General features: G+C 49.6%; 2 protein-coding genes across 9 annotated transcripts in view; one reads left to right on the top strand and one right to left on the bottom strand.

Annotated features, from left to right (window-relative positions):
* Vwa5b2 (von Willebrand factor A domain containing 5B2) overlaps positions 1–6787 on the top strand; it is a 16087-nt gene extending 9300 nt beyond the window's left edge. For 2 of the 6 annotated variants that reach the window (XM_038345237.1, XM_042055885.1), the window contains exons 12-19: positions 2497–2668; positions 2756–3069; positions 3526–3715; positions 3812–4165; positions 5549–5686; positions 5769–5849; positions 5925–6154; positions 6239–6787. In XM_038345237.1, coding sequence (XP_038201165.1) covers positions 2497–2668; positions 2756–3069; positions 3526–3715; positions 3812–4165; positions 5549–5686; positions 5769–5849; positions 5925–6154; positions 6239–6787 — 2028 coding nt within the window. Of the gene's footprint in view, positions 1–2496; positions 2669–2752; positions 3070–3525; positions 3716–3811; positions 4166–5548; positions 5687–5768; positions 5850–5924; positions 6155–6238 lie in introns of all 6 variants that reach the window. The other 4 variants (XM_042055886.1, XM_038345240.2, XM_038345238.1 and 1 more) reach the window with 3 other exon arrangements.
* Positions 6788–7154: 367 nt separating this feature from the next.
* Positions 7155–12511, bottom strand: Alg3 (ALG3 alpha-1,3- mannosyltransferase). 3 transcript variants are annotated; one of them, XM_038345242.2, is made up of 9 exons: positions 12302–12511; positions 10313–10412; positions 10070–10217; positions 9808–9968; positions 9256–9376; positions 8457–8662; positions 8222–8298; positions 7573–7717; positions 7155–7418 (listed from the first exon to the last, which is right to left on the bottom strand). In XM_038345242.2, exons 1-9 carry the CDS (start codon positions 12495–12497, stop codon positions 7256–7258), a joined length of 1317 nt encoding a protein of 438 aa, XP_038201170.1. In that variant the 5' UTR covers positions 12498–12511; the 3' UTR covers positions 7155–7255. The 3 variants fall into 3 exon arrangements, with proteins under 3 accessions (XP_038201170.1, XP_038201171.1, XP_038201172.1); XM_038345243.2 differs by having other exon boundaries at positions 12339–12511; XM_038345244.1 differs by lacking the exons at positions 10313–10412; positions 12302–12511 and having other exon boundaries at positions 9808–9883; positions 10070–10199.
* Positions 12512–12619: the final 108 nt, after the last annotated feature.

Raw genomic sequence — 12619 nt, 5'->3', positions numbered from 1 at the left:
GACTTTGAGATGCGGCTGTTATATTTTATGAAAATCTCTCTCTAGAGGAACTATGCGTGCTTCCTGATTGCCCTTTGCTAGGTGGCCAGGAAGCTCAGGGTCAAATCCGCAGCTCAGGTTTGCAGCAGCTTTATTACCACCAGCGTTAACATGTTGGCTTTATTCTATTTTATTTTTGTTGTTGTTGTTTTGTTTTTCAAGACAGGATTTCTCTGTAGCTTTGGAGCCTGTGCTGGAGCTGGAACTCACTCTGTAGCCCAGAGTGGCCTTGAACTTGAACCTGTCTCTGCCTCCCAAGTACTGGGATTAAAAGAGTGTACCACCTCCACCCAGCCTCATTTTACTTGTTTTTTTTAAATTAAAAAACAATTATTTTTATTTGATGTGCATTGGTGTTTTTTGCCTGCATGTCTGTATGAGGGTGTTGGATTCTCTGGATATGGAGTTATAGATGGTTGTGAGCTGCTATGTGGGTGCTGGGAATTGAACCCGGGTCCTCTGGAAGGGCAGCCTGTGCTCTTAACTGCTGAGCCATCTCTCCAGCTCCTTTTAAAATTTTTTATGTGTATGAATGTCTTTGCTTGCACCTATGTACGTGCACCAAGTGTGAGCCTGGTGCCTGTGAAGGGTGTCAGTTCCCCTGGGATTGGGGTTACATATGGTTGTGAGTCACCACGTGGCTGGTGGGAATCAAACTTGGGTACTGCTCTCCACAGACACAGCTCTCCAGCCTCCTGGTTTTTCTTTTCTTTTCTTTCTTTCCTTTCTTCCTTCCTTCCTTCCTTCCTTCCTTCCTTCCTTCCTTTCTTTCTTTCTTTTTTTTTGAGACAGGGTTTCTCTGTAGCTTTGGAGCCTGTCCTGGAACTTGCTCTATAGACCAGGCTGGCCTTGAATTCAGAGATCCACCTGCCTCTGCCTTTCGAGTGCAGAGATTACAAGTGTGTGCCACCACCACCTGGCATATTTTATTTTATTTTATATTTTTACTTTTTTTTGAGACAGGGTTTCTCTGTGTAACATCCCTAACTCTTCTGGCACTTACTCTGTAGACCAGGCTGGCCTCGAATTCAGAGATCCTCTAGCCTCTGCCTCTCGAGTGCTGGGATTAAAAGACATGTGCCACCACCACCACCTGACTTTTTTTTTTTTTTTTTTTTTTTTTTTTTTTGGTTTTTCAAGACAGGGTTTCTCTGGAGTTTCTAGAGCCTGTCCTGGATCTAGCTCTTGTAGACCAGGCTGGCCTCGAACTCAGAGATCCGCCTGCCTCTGCCTCCCGAGTGCTGGGATTAAAGGCGTGCGCCACCACCGCCTGGCCACCACCTGACTTTTAACTTTTTCCCGAAACAGTGTTTCTCTGTAGTTTTGAGGTCTGTCCTGGAACAAGCTCTTGTAGACCAAGATGGTCTCGAATTCACAGAGATCCGCCTGCCTCTGCCTCCTGAGAGCTGGGATTAAAGGCGTGCGCTACCACCGCCCGGCTAAATTTTTAATTAAAATATAATTACATTGCTTCTCCCCTTCTATTTCCTCTCTCCAAACCCTCCAATTTCCCCCTTACTTTCTCCCAAATTGAAGGCCTTTTATTATTGTTATATGCTTATAAATACATAACTATATAAATACAACCTGCTCGATTTGTTTAAAGTTGTTTGTGTGCTTATGCGTTCAAGGCTGACCACTTTGTATCAGATAACCAATTAGGGGACTCAACCCTGGGTGAGAATGATCTTCCCTCTCTCAGCAATCATTAGTTGCCTATAGTTCTTTGTCTAGGAGTGGGAACTGGTATGATTTCTTCCTTCTACGTTAGCAGAATTGGCAATTAGTATTGTCATTGTTCATGTCTGTGTGTTAAGGCATTTGCTGCCAAGCCTGATGTCTTGAGTTTAATCCCCATGGTAGGAGAGAAGCAACTCCTATGAGCGGAGCTGTCCCCCTGACCTCCAAAAGTGAACTGTGGCTTGTGCACACATACAAACACATCCATCATCACTATCATCATCATCATCACCATCATTATAAAAGGCTTTTAAAATCCTATTCCACTTTCCTTTACGTGAGTGTATGTGGATGTCGGCATGCCATAACATTCGTGTGGAGGTCAGAGGACAACTGTACTCAGTTCTCTTTCTACCTTTACCTTGGGGTCAAACATAAGTGGTCAGGTTTGTACAGCAAGTGCCTTTACCCACTGAGCTATTTTGCTGGCCCTTGTTTCTTACTTGTTTTTACTTCCTATGATTTAAAATTATGCTTGGAGCTGGATGTACTGGTGCCTGCCTTTAACCCCAGCACCCAGGAGGCAGAGGCAGGCAGATCTCTGTGAGTTCTAGGATATCCAGAGCTACATAGTGAGACTCTGTCTTGGAAAACAAGAAAACAAAACCCAAAAAAACTACACACACACACACACACACACACACACACACACACACACACACACTTGGAAAAACGTATTAATTAGTTTAATTTTTTCCTCAATACCATTTTCCCCAGGGCCAAGAGCCTGGTTGGCAGAGCTTGGGCGGTTCAGTGTTCCCATCTCCAGAGGAGGCATTCTCTGTCACCAGCCCTGGCACCGAGCCTACACACACTGCAGAGCCACCGGGAACAGGCACGTTGTCAGCAGAGCTGTCGAGCCCATGGGCTGCAGGAGACTCAGAGCAGAGTGAGAACCCTGGCATGTGTTTGTAGCTGTGCTGGACAGGGCAGGGAGAAGGGTGAGGGCTGGGCCCATTCTCCTGCTCTCCAGCAGGCGTGGAAGCTCTGACAGACCCGGTCACGGACCCTGGACCCAACCCCTCATCTGACACAGCTATATGGCGTCGCATCTTCCAGTCCTCATACATCCGGGAGCAGTATGTGCTTACCCACTGCTCTGCCAGCCCTGAGCCAGGCCCGGGCTCCACCTGCAGCAGCGAGTCCCCAGGCTCCCAGGGTCCTGGCTCCCCCAGTGGTAGCCTTCCCCTGGATCTCCCTTCTCAGCAGGGCTGCCGAAGCCTGACCTGGGTAGAACCTGCAGGCTCCCGTTCTTGCCCCCTGCCTGTACCCACACCATCTCCATTCAAGGTGAGACCTGGCACACATTCATCCATCATGTATCCAGCAAACATTTATTTACCACATGCTGTGTGCAATGTTCATTATTAAGTCTAGCTAAAGAGATAGATTGGTAAATCACATCTATGATATCACAACCAGTGAACACAGGGGCATGGTATTATGACTGCTCAGAGTCAGAATGGCTGTTTGAGGGAGTTAGGAAGGTAAGGATGCTAAGAAGCAAGTTAAAAGATGAGATTCTTTTATGTATGTGAATATATATACATATATATGTGTATATATATGTGTGTATGTGTATATATATATATATATGTGTATATATATATATATATATATATATATATATATATATTCAAGAAACAATCCAAAGTGGGAAATACAGTTGGAGGACAGAATTATGGGCAGTTGCTAACTTTATGATGGTCAGAAACTGAATTCCTTGACCTTCTACATCTCACACAGGTGGGAGCCTTGAGCGCTGAGGTGCTGGGCCGTCGGCACAGAGCAGCTCTGGCTGGGCGAAGTCTCTCATCTCCCTCCAGCCGGGCAAACCCAGTCCCTGGTAGGCCCCAGCACCCATCTCTAGATGCAATACCAGATGGATCAGGCCCTGAGCCGGGACAACAGCTCGGTCAGGTCCTAGATGATTCAGGTAAGGGTTGGATGGGAAACTGGGTTTCTGATACCAAAGCCGTGGGGATGTGGAGCACAGCGCACCATGTTGCCTATACCCAACATCTCTCTCCAGGAAACTTGCTCTCCCCAGCCCCCTTGGACTGGGATATGTTGATGGAACCATCTTTCTTATTCAAGGCTGTGCCACCCAATGGGGAACCAACCCCTCCAGCAGAGCCTCTGCCCCCCCAGGCTCCACGTTGTCATGTGGTGATCCGGGCCTTGTGTGGGGAACAGCCAATGTGCTGGGAGGTGGGTGCAGGGCTGGAGGAGCTCTGGGGTCCTGGGGATGGCTCACAGCCTACATCACTCCCCGGAAGAGAAGCTGCGTGGGATCAGGCACTGCATCGGCTGACTGCAGCCTCTGTGGTCCGCGACAACGAACAGCTGGCTCTCCGTGGAAGAGCTGAAAGCACAGCTGAGCAAGGTAAGTTGCTACTAGGCACAGAGGCTTGGGACAGAAAATAGTGAAAGCATGATTCTCTGTGTTAAGACACTCTCTTCCTTACTGTGTCACAAAGGATGTGAGGTGACTCACCATACTGACAGGGTAAGACATTTTGTGGAGTAATGAGAAAAAGTGAAAATAACAAAAACTAGGGCTGGAGAGATGGCTCGGTGGTTAAGAATACTGGTTGCTCTTCCAGAGGACCCAGGTTCAATCCCCAGCACCCACATGGTGGCTCATAACCATCTGTAACTCCAATTCCAGGGGACCTGTCACCCTCTTCTCTATGTGCAAAGATGCGCAGGCAAGCAAAACACCCACATACATAAAATAATAATAAAAATAAAGGAACTATAAAGATATATTACAAGATACACAACATTAAGTTATATACTCTTGAAAATTGGGAAGCTTCTTAGTAACCAAAATGGAAGGCAGCATGATCTTGTAATAGTGACTGTCACATGAAAATAATTTTCCATTCAATGAGACTACTAAAATCTATTCCTCACTGTCCCTGACCACACTGTAAGCACCCAACAGTCACATGAAGCTAATGACTACCATGTTGGACTATGCAGACAGAACTTCACACTTGCAGAAAGTTCTGAACAGCATTCAAATGAGTGGTGGACAGTGCACATGTTGCTGGGTGTCTGGGCACATGTCCAAAGACCTAGCAGTTGGTAGGCTAAGACAAGAAGATCCAGAGTTCTGGGTCAACCTAGGATAACACAAGACCTTGTCAAAAATAAAGAGCCTCCCTGAAGTCCTGCAATGGGCCATCCAATACCCTTGGATGCTCTAAAGCTTACCTAGACCCAACCTCCTCTCGATATTTGAATCATAGTGGGTATGGTGGTACACACCTGTAAAGGCAAAGGCAGGAAGATTACTCTAGACTACCAAATTTCTGGGCTCCTAGTCCAACTGTGAGTTGAAGATACAGCCTATTTCTTGTCAAAGATGGCTAGAGCTGGTTCTGGACCATCTTGGCCATCCTCTACATTCATATTCTAGTTGTTTATGATAGGGTCTTGCCCTGTAGCCCTGACTGGCCTGGAATCCGTGTATCAGTCTGCCTTGGCCTCCTGAGTGAGTGCTGGGATTAAAACCACCTTTGGCTTTCTAGGTTTTTGTTTGTTTTATGTCTGAGTGTTCTGCATATATACCTGTATGCCATAAGAGGGAATCAGATCATATTACAGATGCTCATGAGCCACCATGTGGATGCTGGGAATTGAACTCAGGACCTCTGGAAGAGCAGTCAGTGTTCTTATGCCTTGAGCCATCTCTACAGCCCTGCTTTCCAGTGATTCTACAGATGGTGGGAGCTGAGCGTGCCACTGCTTTGATTCACAGGCCGAGTCAGAAGGTCTTGGCTCCGAGCAGTTCAGACAAGCAAGGCCAGCTCTGCCCCATCCCACTTTACCTGCCCTGTTGCTGTAGACGCTTCCACTAGGGAGGTCTTGCCTGGAGCCCTGCAGGTGTGGAGTTCAGGTACGGTACTTCCCTGGGGACCTCGAGGGTGTGACCTTACGTCGCTGGCTACCCAGCGGAGCTGACTTCTGTACTCCTGCAGATCCAGCTGAGCTCTCAGGCACTTCTGCCTCTCAAGACCATCTGGCTGCAGCTCCTCTGCCTATAGCAGTCCACTCTAAAGGTATGGCTCAAGGGCAGTGGGTTGGGCACAAGTGGTCTTTAGGCCTCTTGCTGGTATTTGGTGACCCTTCTGTAGGACACCAGGGAGGCTCTCCTGCAGGTGCCTGTGATCTGGACTTAAATGACAACTCCAAATCAGCATCGGGGGAGCCCATATCTCCTACTGGAGGTCATCATGGCTTGCCCTGCCAGCCTTCGGCTGCTTCCAGGCTCAGCCTAGGTCGTCATCGCAGACTCTGCAGCTCCAATAAGGGCCAGACTAGTGAGAGCAACAGTGAGGGCAGCAACCATGACTACCTGCCTTTGGTGAGGACTGGGGAGGTGGAGGGTAGCACCACTGGAGTCAGAGCTCTGGCTCAGCTCCCCTCCCCCCACCTCTTCTCTCCTCAGGTGCGACTGCAAGAGGCCCCAGGCTCCTTCCGCCTGGATGAACCCTTCTGTGCCGCCGTCTGCATTCCTCAGGAGCGCCTGTGCCGGGCCTCACCCTTTGCTGCACACCGTGCCAGTCTTAGCCCCACCTCAGCCTCATCTCCTTGGGCACTTCTGGGCCCTGGTATTGGCCAGGGTGACAGCGCCACAGCCTCCTGCAGCCAATCCCCCAGCTCAGGCTCTGAGCGTCCAGGCCAAGTAGACAGTGGACGGGGCTCAGATACTGAGGTCTCAGAAGGAATGGAAAGGCAGGGCAGCTCTGATCTGCGGGGGCGCACCTGGGCCACAGCAGTGGCCCTGGCATGGCTGGAGCACCGCTGTGCAGCTGCCTTTGGCGAGTGGGAACTGACAGCGTCCAAAGCTGACTGCTGGCTGAGGGCACAACACCTGCCTGATGGCCTTGATCTGACTGCCCTCAAAGCTGCTGCCCGGGGGCTCTTCCTGTTACTGCGGCACTGGGACCAGAATCTGCAGCTACACTTGCTGTGTTACAGCCCTGCGAATGTGTAAGGCTGCCTGCAGCTCTGGCTAGCGACCCCCAACACAAAGTCACTGCCACCCAGGGCCAGCCTCCTGGTGCTGGGAAAGAATGAGTTGGTGTCTGCTGTCCTCCAGCGCTTCTTCCCCTCCCCCAGAATACCCCTGCCGTCACAGAAAGTGCCTGCCTGTGCTCTCTTCTCTCTCCCTCCCATGTGCTCTGAGCTCTCTATAGGACAATGGAAGAGGAGAGATCTACAGCCCCAAGTCCTATGCAATAAAGTGCCTCTTAAGACTGCCTGATGATAAGCCCGGTGGTGGTGGTGCAGTTTTTTTATGTTAGGAAGATGCACCTCAGAGCATCTAGGCATAGATGGTCTAGGCATGAACAACCATCACCTTTACGTAGGCTGCACAAAGGCAGACGTGGCAAGGTTTATTCTAAGAACACAGAGTCTATTCCACCCATGACCCTGGGTGAGTCCTAGGAGGAGGTGGATTTCAGTGAGCTTTCCGGCTAGGCTGGATGTTCTTGAGGGAAGACTGAGGGGACAGCCAGAGCTGCAGCAGGATGACAGCGTGGCATATGTGCAGGGAGGCAGAGCTGAAGGATGTGGATGGGTATGTGTTCCAGGAAAGCTCAATGAGTCCCAGCACCAGCAACCTGGAAATGAGAAACGGATTTTATCCATTTCAAGGCCAGCAGCTCCTGGGCTTCTCATGCTTAGACCCACCCACCATCCCCTTCTAGGGTCATAGCTTTGGGAGGAGAAGTTCCCTAGCCCATTCCCACTCTCCCAGGTTGTCCCAGCCAGTACCTGAGCAGGTGTGTGAGCCAGCGTGCAGGCATAGCCCACAGGAGGTAGGGCAGCGTGTGGAAATACCAAACATAAAACTGGTAGTGGAGGGAGCGGCTAAAGCAGATGCCAATGAAATTGGAGGTGAAGAGGGTAGAGATGATCTGTAATAGGGTAGTTAAGGCCGTGCACAGGACTAGAGAGCGTGGCGGAGGATGTGGGTTCAAAAAGAAGGGCAAAAGTTCTGGGGTCAGAAAGCAGCCTGCCCTGGTCCTGCCATTTCCACAAGCATGCCCTGGACCAGCTTCTAAGCCTCTCTGGATCTGTTCTCAGTTTAGGAGGTGACAGGAATGTTTGGGACTACAAAGCCTAAGGAGTTTTAGTCCCTCACTTCCTAGCCCTAATTCTGCCCTCTGTAAAAGTAATCCAAGTACCTCCCCAACTCCGGTGGATGGACTCTTAGGACGATACCGAGAAGAGGCACCCACGGTGCTGGCCCCAGAGGCAGAGGTAAGACTAAACTGTGCTGAGACGTATAAGGTGCTCAGTGTAGTGTTTGCTGCAGAAGACGGGCTCTTCCCCAATCCTAACCCTGACCTGAGGCCAACAGCTAAGCCTCCATCTGCACTTGGACAGAGCACAACTTATCTTTCCATGATTTAAAGGATATGGTTAGGTGTGAGGGGTTGGGGGGGAACTTTCCTTTTGGAAGGATCCTTCAGCAGCGACAGAATACTTTCCCCTGTTCTGAAGAGAAGTCATTCAGACATTTAGCAAGCTCCAATTGTGTGCCAAATTCTAGATTAACCACTGTGAGCTTAACATCACCCCCAAGCAGCTCCTGAGGCCTAAGCTCTTCACTCCATCCCCTGAATCTTCCCATTATAGTAACCCTTGTTTCTTACCTGTGCCACCTACAGAGGGCAAACAGCAAGAGGAGGGTAAGATGGGCAGCCAACAGGGCCAGATGGAAGGCACGGTGCAGGAAGATGGCCTCAGGAAGGAAGCGCCAGTTCACTGTCCATTGGAAGAGAAACTGACGGCCAAGGTCAAAGGAGCGGGATAGGTAGCCAATGGGGTTCTCCAGTAGGAAGGGTAGTCCCAGCACCACCTGAGGATGGGTGTGATGCTAGCAGAGCTGCTAAGACTCACCCTAGCCTTCAGGGTAATCACTTAGGACAGCACAGTGGGATGGGAGACCCAGACGCTCCTGTATTTCCAACAGGAGTAGCAGGAAGCCTCCCACTCCATGCGAGAGACACACACTACAGCAGCATAGATCACACTGCCCTCCTCAAGAATTCATCATTTGTGTGTGTGTGTGTGTGTGTGTGTGTGTGTGTCAGGAGAGGGAAGTATTTAGAGAGAGCCTCCCTATATACCCCTAGCTGGCCTGGCATTTGTTATGTAGACCAGGCTGGCCTTGAACTCAAATCTACCTGCCTCTGCCTCCCAAGTGCTAGGGTTAAAGGTGTGTGCCACCATGCCCAGCTGATTCACCAGGTCTTAAGAAGGCAGCTTTAGGAGGCCTCTCAGGGGCCTGCCAAATCCAGTAGTCATGTAACCTAAAGCACAGAGGCAGTGGCTGCCCAGGTCAGAATCAACTCCAAACTCTTGCCTGCTGGCTTTCGAGGAAGCCTTAAGAGATTTAAGGAGACCTGAAAGTGGCTCTTTCTCATGGGTAAGGGGAGGTTGAAGAGGCACCTGAATAGCAGCACAGATGGCCAGCTTGGGAAGGGCACCACGGAAGCCAAACTGAGTAAGGAGAAGAAAAAGCAACCCAGGGGCGAAGAGTAGAACATTCATCTTCACAGAGACGGCCAGGCTGTAATGGACAAAGGAGGGGAAAGTGGAAGATCAGCTCTAGGACTGTGTGCCCCATGCAAAGACACACCCACCTCCCCAGAGATTCCTCTCCAGGCCAGCAAGCACTGGGATGTGGTCCCTATCCAGAACTGCTAGAGGGGTATAAAATGGCCTGGGAATAAGGGATTAACACCAAGTACCTATGTCCAGCCTAACTGATCACATACCGAGTAACATATTTTTACAAGGTTCAAGGGCCAATTCCAACAATGGAAGCCATCTGAGGACAGCATGGGGACAAAGAGACTTTCTACAGATCTTGAACTTGTTCAGGGAGGCCCAGCGTGACCTACATTATCTAACCACTCTTCGTGCCCTCTGCTGCGAAACACTGGGGAGATTTGGGGATGTCCATGGTGACAGAGGGGGCCAGAAGTGAGGGGCACTGACCTGAAACAGCAGCAGCCCCAACCCCAGTGGTGTGCCAGGAAGAGGTTGACGCTTAGGAAGAGCAATGCCATAGCCACTGGGTCATTGAAGAGCCGCAGTACAAAGATGGAGTGGACACGGTAAGAGGCGCAACACATGAAGAAAAAGACGAAGGGAGGTACCTAAAGGTGGGCACCAAGGTCAGCACCAAGGTCCCCAAACCTGAGTCATCCCCATCACCCACTTGAGGGCAGGGCCAGCTGGTCCTGTAGCACAGACTCACCTTGGAGGTCTGGTGGTATATCAAGAAAACAAGCAGCAAGGTGACAAGGTAGAGCACAGCAAAGATGTTCTGGGCCATCGGGATGTCAGTGCCCTGGCCAGTCGCATAGTACAGCACCATAAAGATGTACACAAAACCAGCGGGGTAGCTGGAGATGAAAGGGAACATGAGCCCGGGCCAGGGCAATCATCCTGGAACCCTCTCAGCCCGTCACAATCTCCTCAAACCCCTAACCTCACTCACACAAGAGGTCCGGTGTCACCCCGCAGCTGTGTGTAGTCATAGGTGCCATTGAGGACACCCTCCACCTGGGCCATATAGGCTTTCCAGTCAATCTCTGTGTCTGGAAGGAGAAAATATGGTCTAGTTACCTCTGAGCACAGAACCTGCCTGCCTCTAACCCCCATGCTTTCAGACCACCAGAGCACAGAGTTCTTATTCTCAGGGTTTCCCTCTTCCATTACTATCCCTTATCTAACACATAGAACATTCTGTGTGATCCCAGATACTTTGTGTGTGTGTGTCTGAAGGCTTGGCATTTGGTATCTTCCTCCGTAACTTTCTACCATATCTGTATATATGTATACACATACAGATCATATAGATATATGGTACATCAGAGTCTAGTTAGTCAATTTGCTCCAAGGATCCCCTTGTCCTGTCACTGCAGTGCTGGGATTACAAGTAGACAACCATGCCTGCCTGGCATTTATGTAGAGTACTGGGGATCTGAACATTTTTTCACACCTGCAAGGCAACACTACCTGCTAAGCCATCCCCTTAGCCCCATGAATCTAGGTATCTCAAACTCAGTATCTAGAACTGAATTTATGATTTTTCTTCCTATTCCAAATTTACTCTCCTTCCTGGGTTTCTGGAATAGTACCATGTTTGTCATACACTTCTCTCTTTTTCAGTTCTTTTTTTGGGGGGGAGGGCAGTTTCTGTTTTTCGAGATAGGGTTTCTCTGTGTAGCCCTGGTTGACTTGGAACTCTCTCTGGAGAGCAAGCTAGCCACAGGCTTAGAGATACTCCTGCCTCTGCCTCCAGGGTGCTGGGATTAAGAGTGTGTCACCACTGCCTAGCATTCTTTTCAGGGTTTTTGTTGTTGTTGTTTGGTTGGTTTTTCAAGACAGGGTTTCTTTGTGTTATAGTCCTGGCTGTCCTAGAACTCGCTTTGTAGACCAGGCTGGCCTCAAACTCAGAGATCCGCCTGTCTCAGCCTCCCAAGTGCTAGGATTAAAGGTGTGGCCACCACCACCCAGTTCAGTTTTTTTTTAATGATTTATTTATTTTCATTTTATGTGCACTGGTGTTTTGCCTGCATGTATTTCTGTGTAAGGGTATTGGATTCCCTGGAACTGGAGTTTCAGACAGTTGTGAGCTGCCATATTGGTGCTGGGAATTGAACCCGGTTTCTCTGGAAGATCAGCAGTCAGTGCTCTTAAGCACTGAGCCATCTTTCCAGCCTTTTCTTTTCAGTTCTTAAAAGGAAACAGGCTTGCTCTCTTTCTCTTTTTTTTTTTGTGTGTTCATATGAACATGTGTGTGCACATATGGGTGGGTGGGTGTGTACATGAGTGTGGAGGCTAGAAGTTAATGGTGAATATCTTTCTTGAATGTTCCTTACTCTCGTTTTTAGAAAACAGGGTCTTTATGAAGCCAGTTATGGTGCCTGCCTTTAATCCCAACATTTAGGAGCCAGAAGCAGGCAGATCTCTGGGAGTTTGAAGCCACCCTGGCCTACAAAGCAATTTCCAGACCAGTAGGATTGTACAGTGAGACTTAAAAAAAAAAAAAAAGTAAACTGATCCTAGAAAAAAAGACACCGGTAATAGTTAACGGTTTCAAGAGGTGACAAGTCTTCATTCTTCAAAAGGACTTTCAAGACGTAAGAATTAAATGCATGAATAAAACAGACCTGGGAAGGGAAGTGACTGTCTAAGGATCCAGACAAGCAGCAGCCACACACAGCACACTAACTCCGGTCAGATCTGACTCCCACGCAGCTTAGCCTTTCTTAGCAGGCTGGATTTTAAATGCAGAGGGCAATCTCTAGGGTTACCGCCCTTCTTAATGAGAGAGAGCATGATCCCTTTTCTGGAAAGCGGGCTTGAGGCTCGGGTAAAGGATATGGGTTTGAATGATAAATGATTGCTCTGTAATCTAGTTTGCGTCAAAGGTCCGAGTCTCCCTCCCTCCCTCCAGGTCTCTCCCCTTTAGTGAACTCACATGCCACCCTGTGAATGACCCAGAAGGTGATGCCCACCTCTGCTAGGCAAAGGCAGGAGGCCACCAGCAGTGTGTAGCGTGGCTCCCGCAGGAGACGGCAGCATTCTTGCCAGGCCCGCTGTAGCCACTGTTTCCAGAGTCCTGCCGGCTGGGCGACAGAACCCGGCGGGCCGCGTTTCCGTAGCCCAGCAGCCATCTTGACGGTGCGCCACTCTTGTGGTCCCACCCGGGAGAAACCAATCCTAAGACACTAGGTTCCGCTCCCCGTCCTGCGCGGACTCTCAGACCAAACGCTGTTCCAAGTAACAAGAATCCATG

Source organism: Arvicola amphibius, chromosome 10 (assembly GCF_903992535.2).
Source record: "Arvicola amphibius chromosome 10, mArvAmp1.2, whole genome shotgun sequence".
In the NCBI taxonomy this organism is placed as follows: Eukaryota; Metazoa; Chordata; class Mammalia; order Rodentia; family Cricetidae; genus Arvicola; species Arvicola amphibius.
Note: the sequence above shows the minus strand (reverse complement) of the source record. Positions and strands in the feature narration are given on the sequence as shown.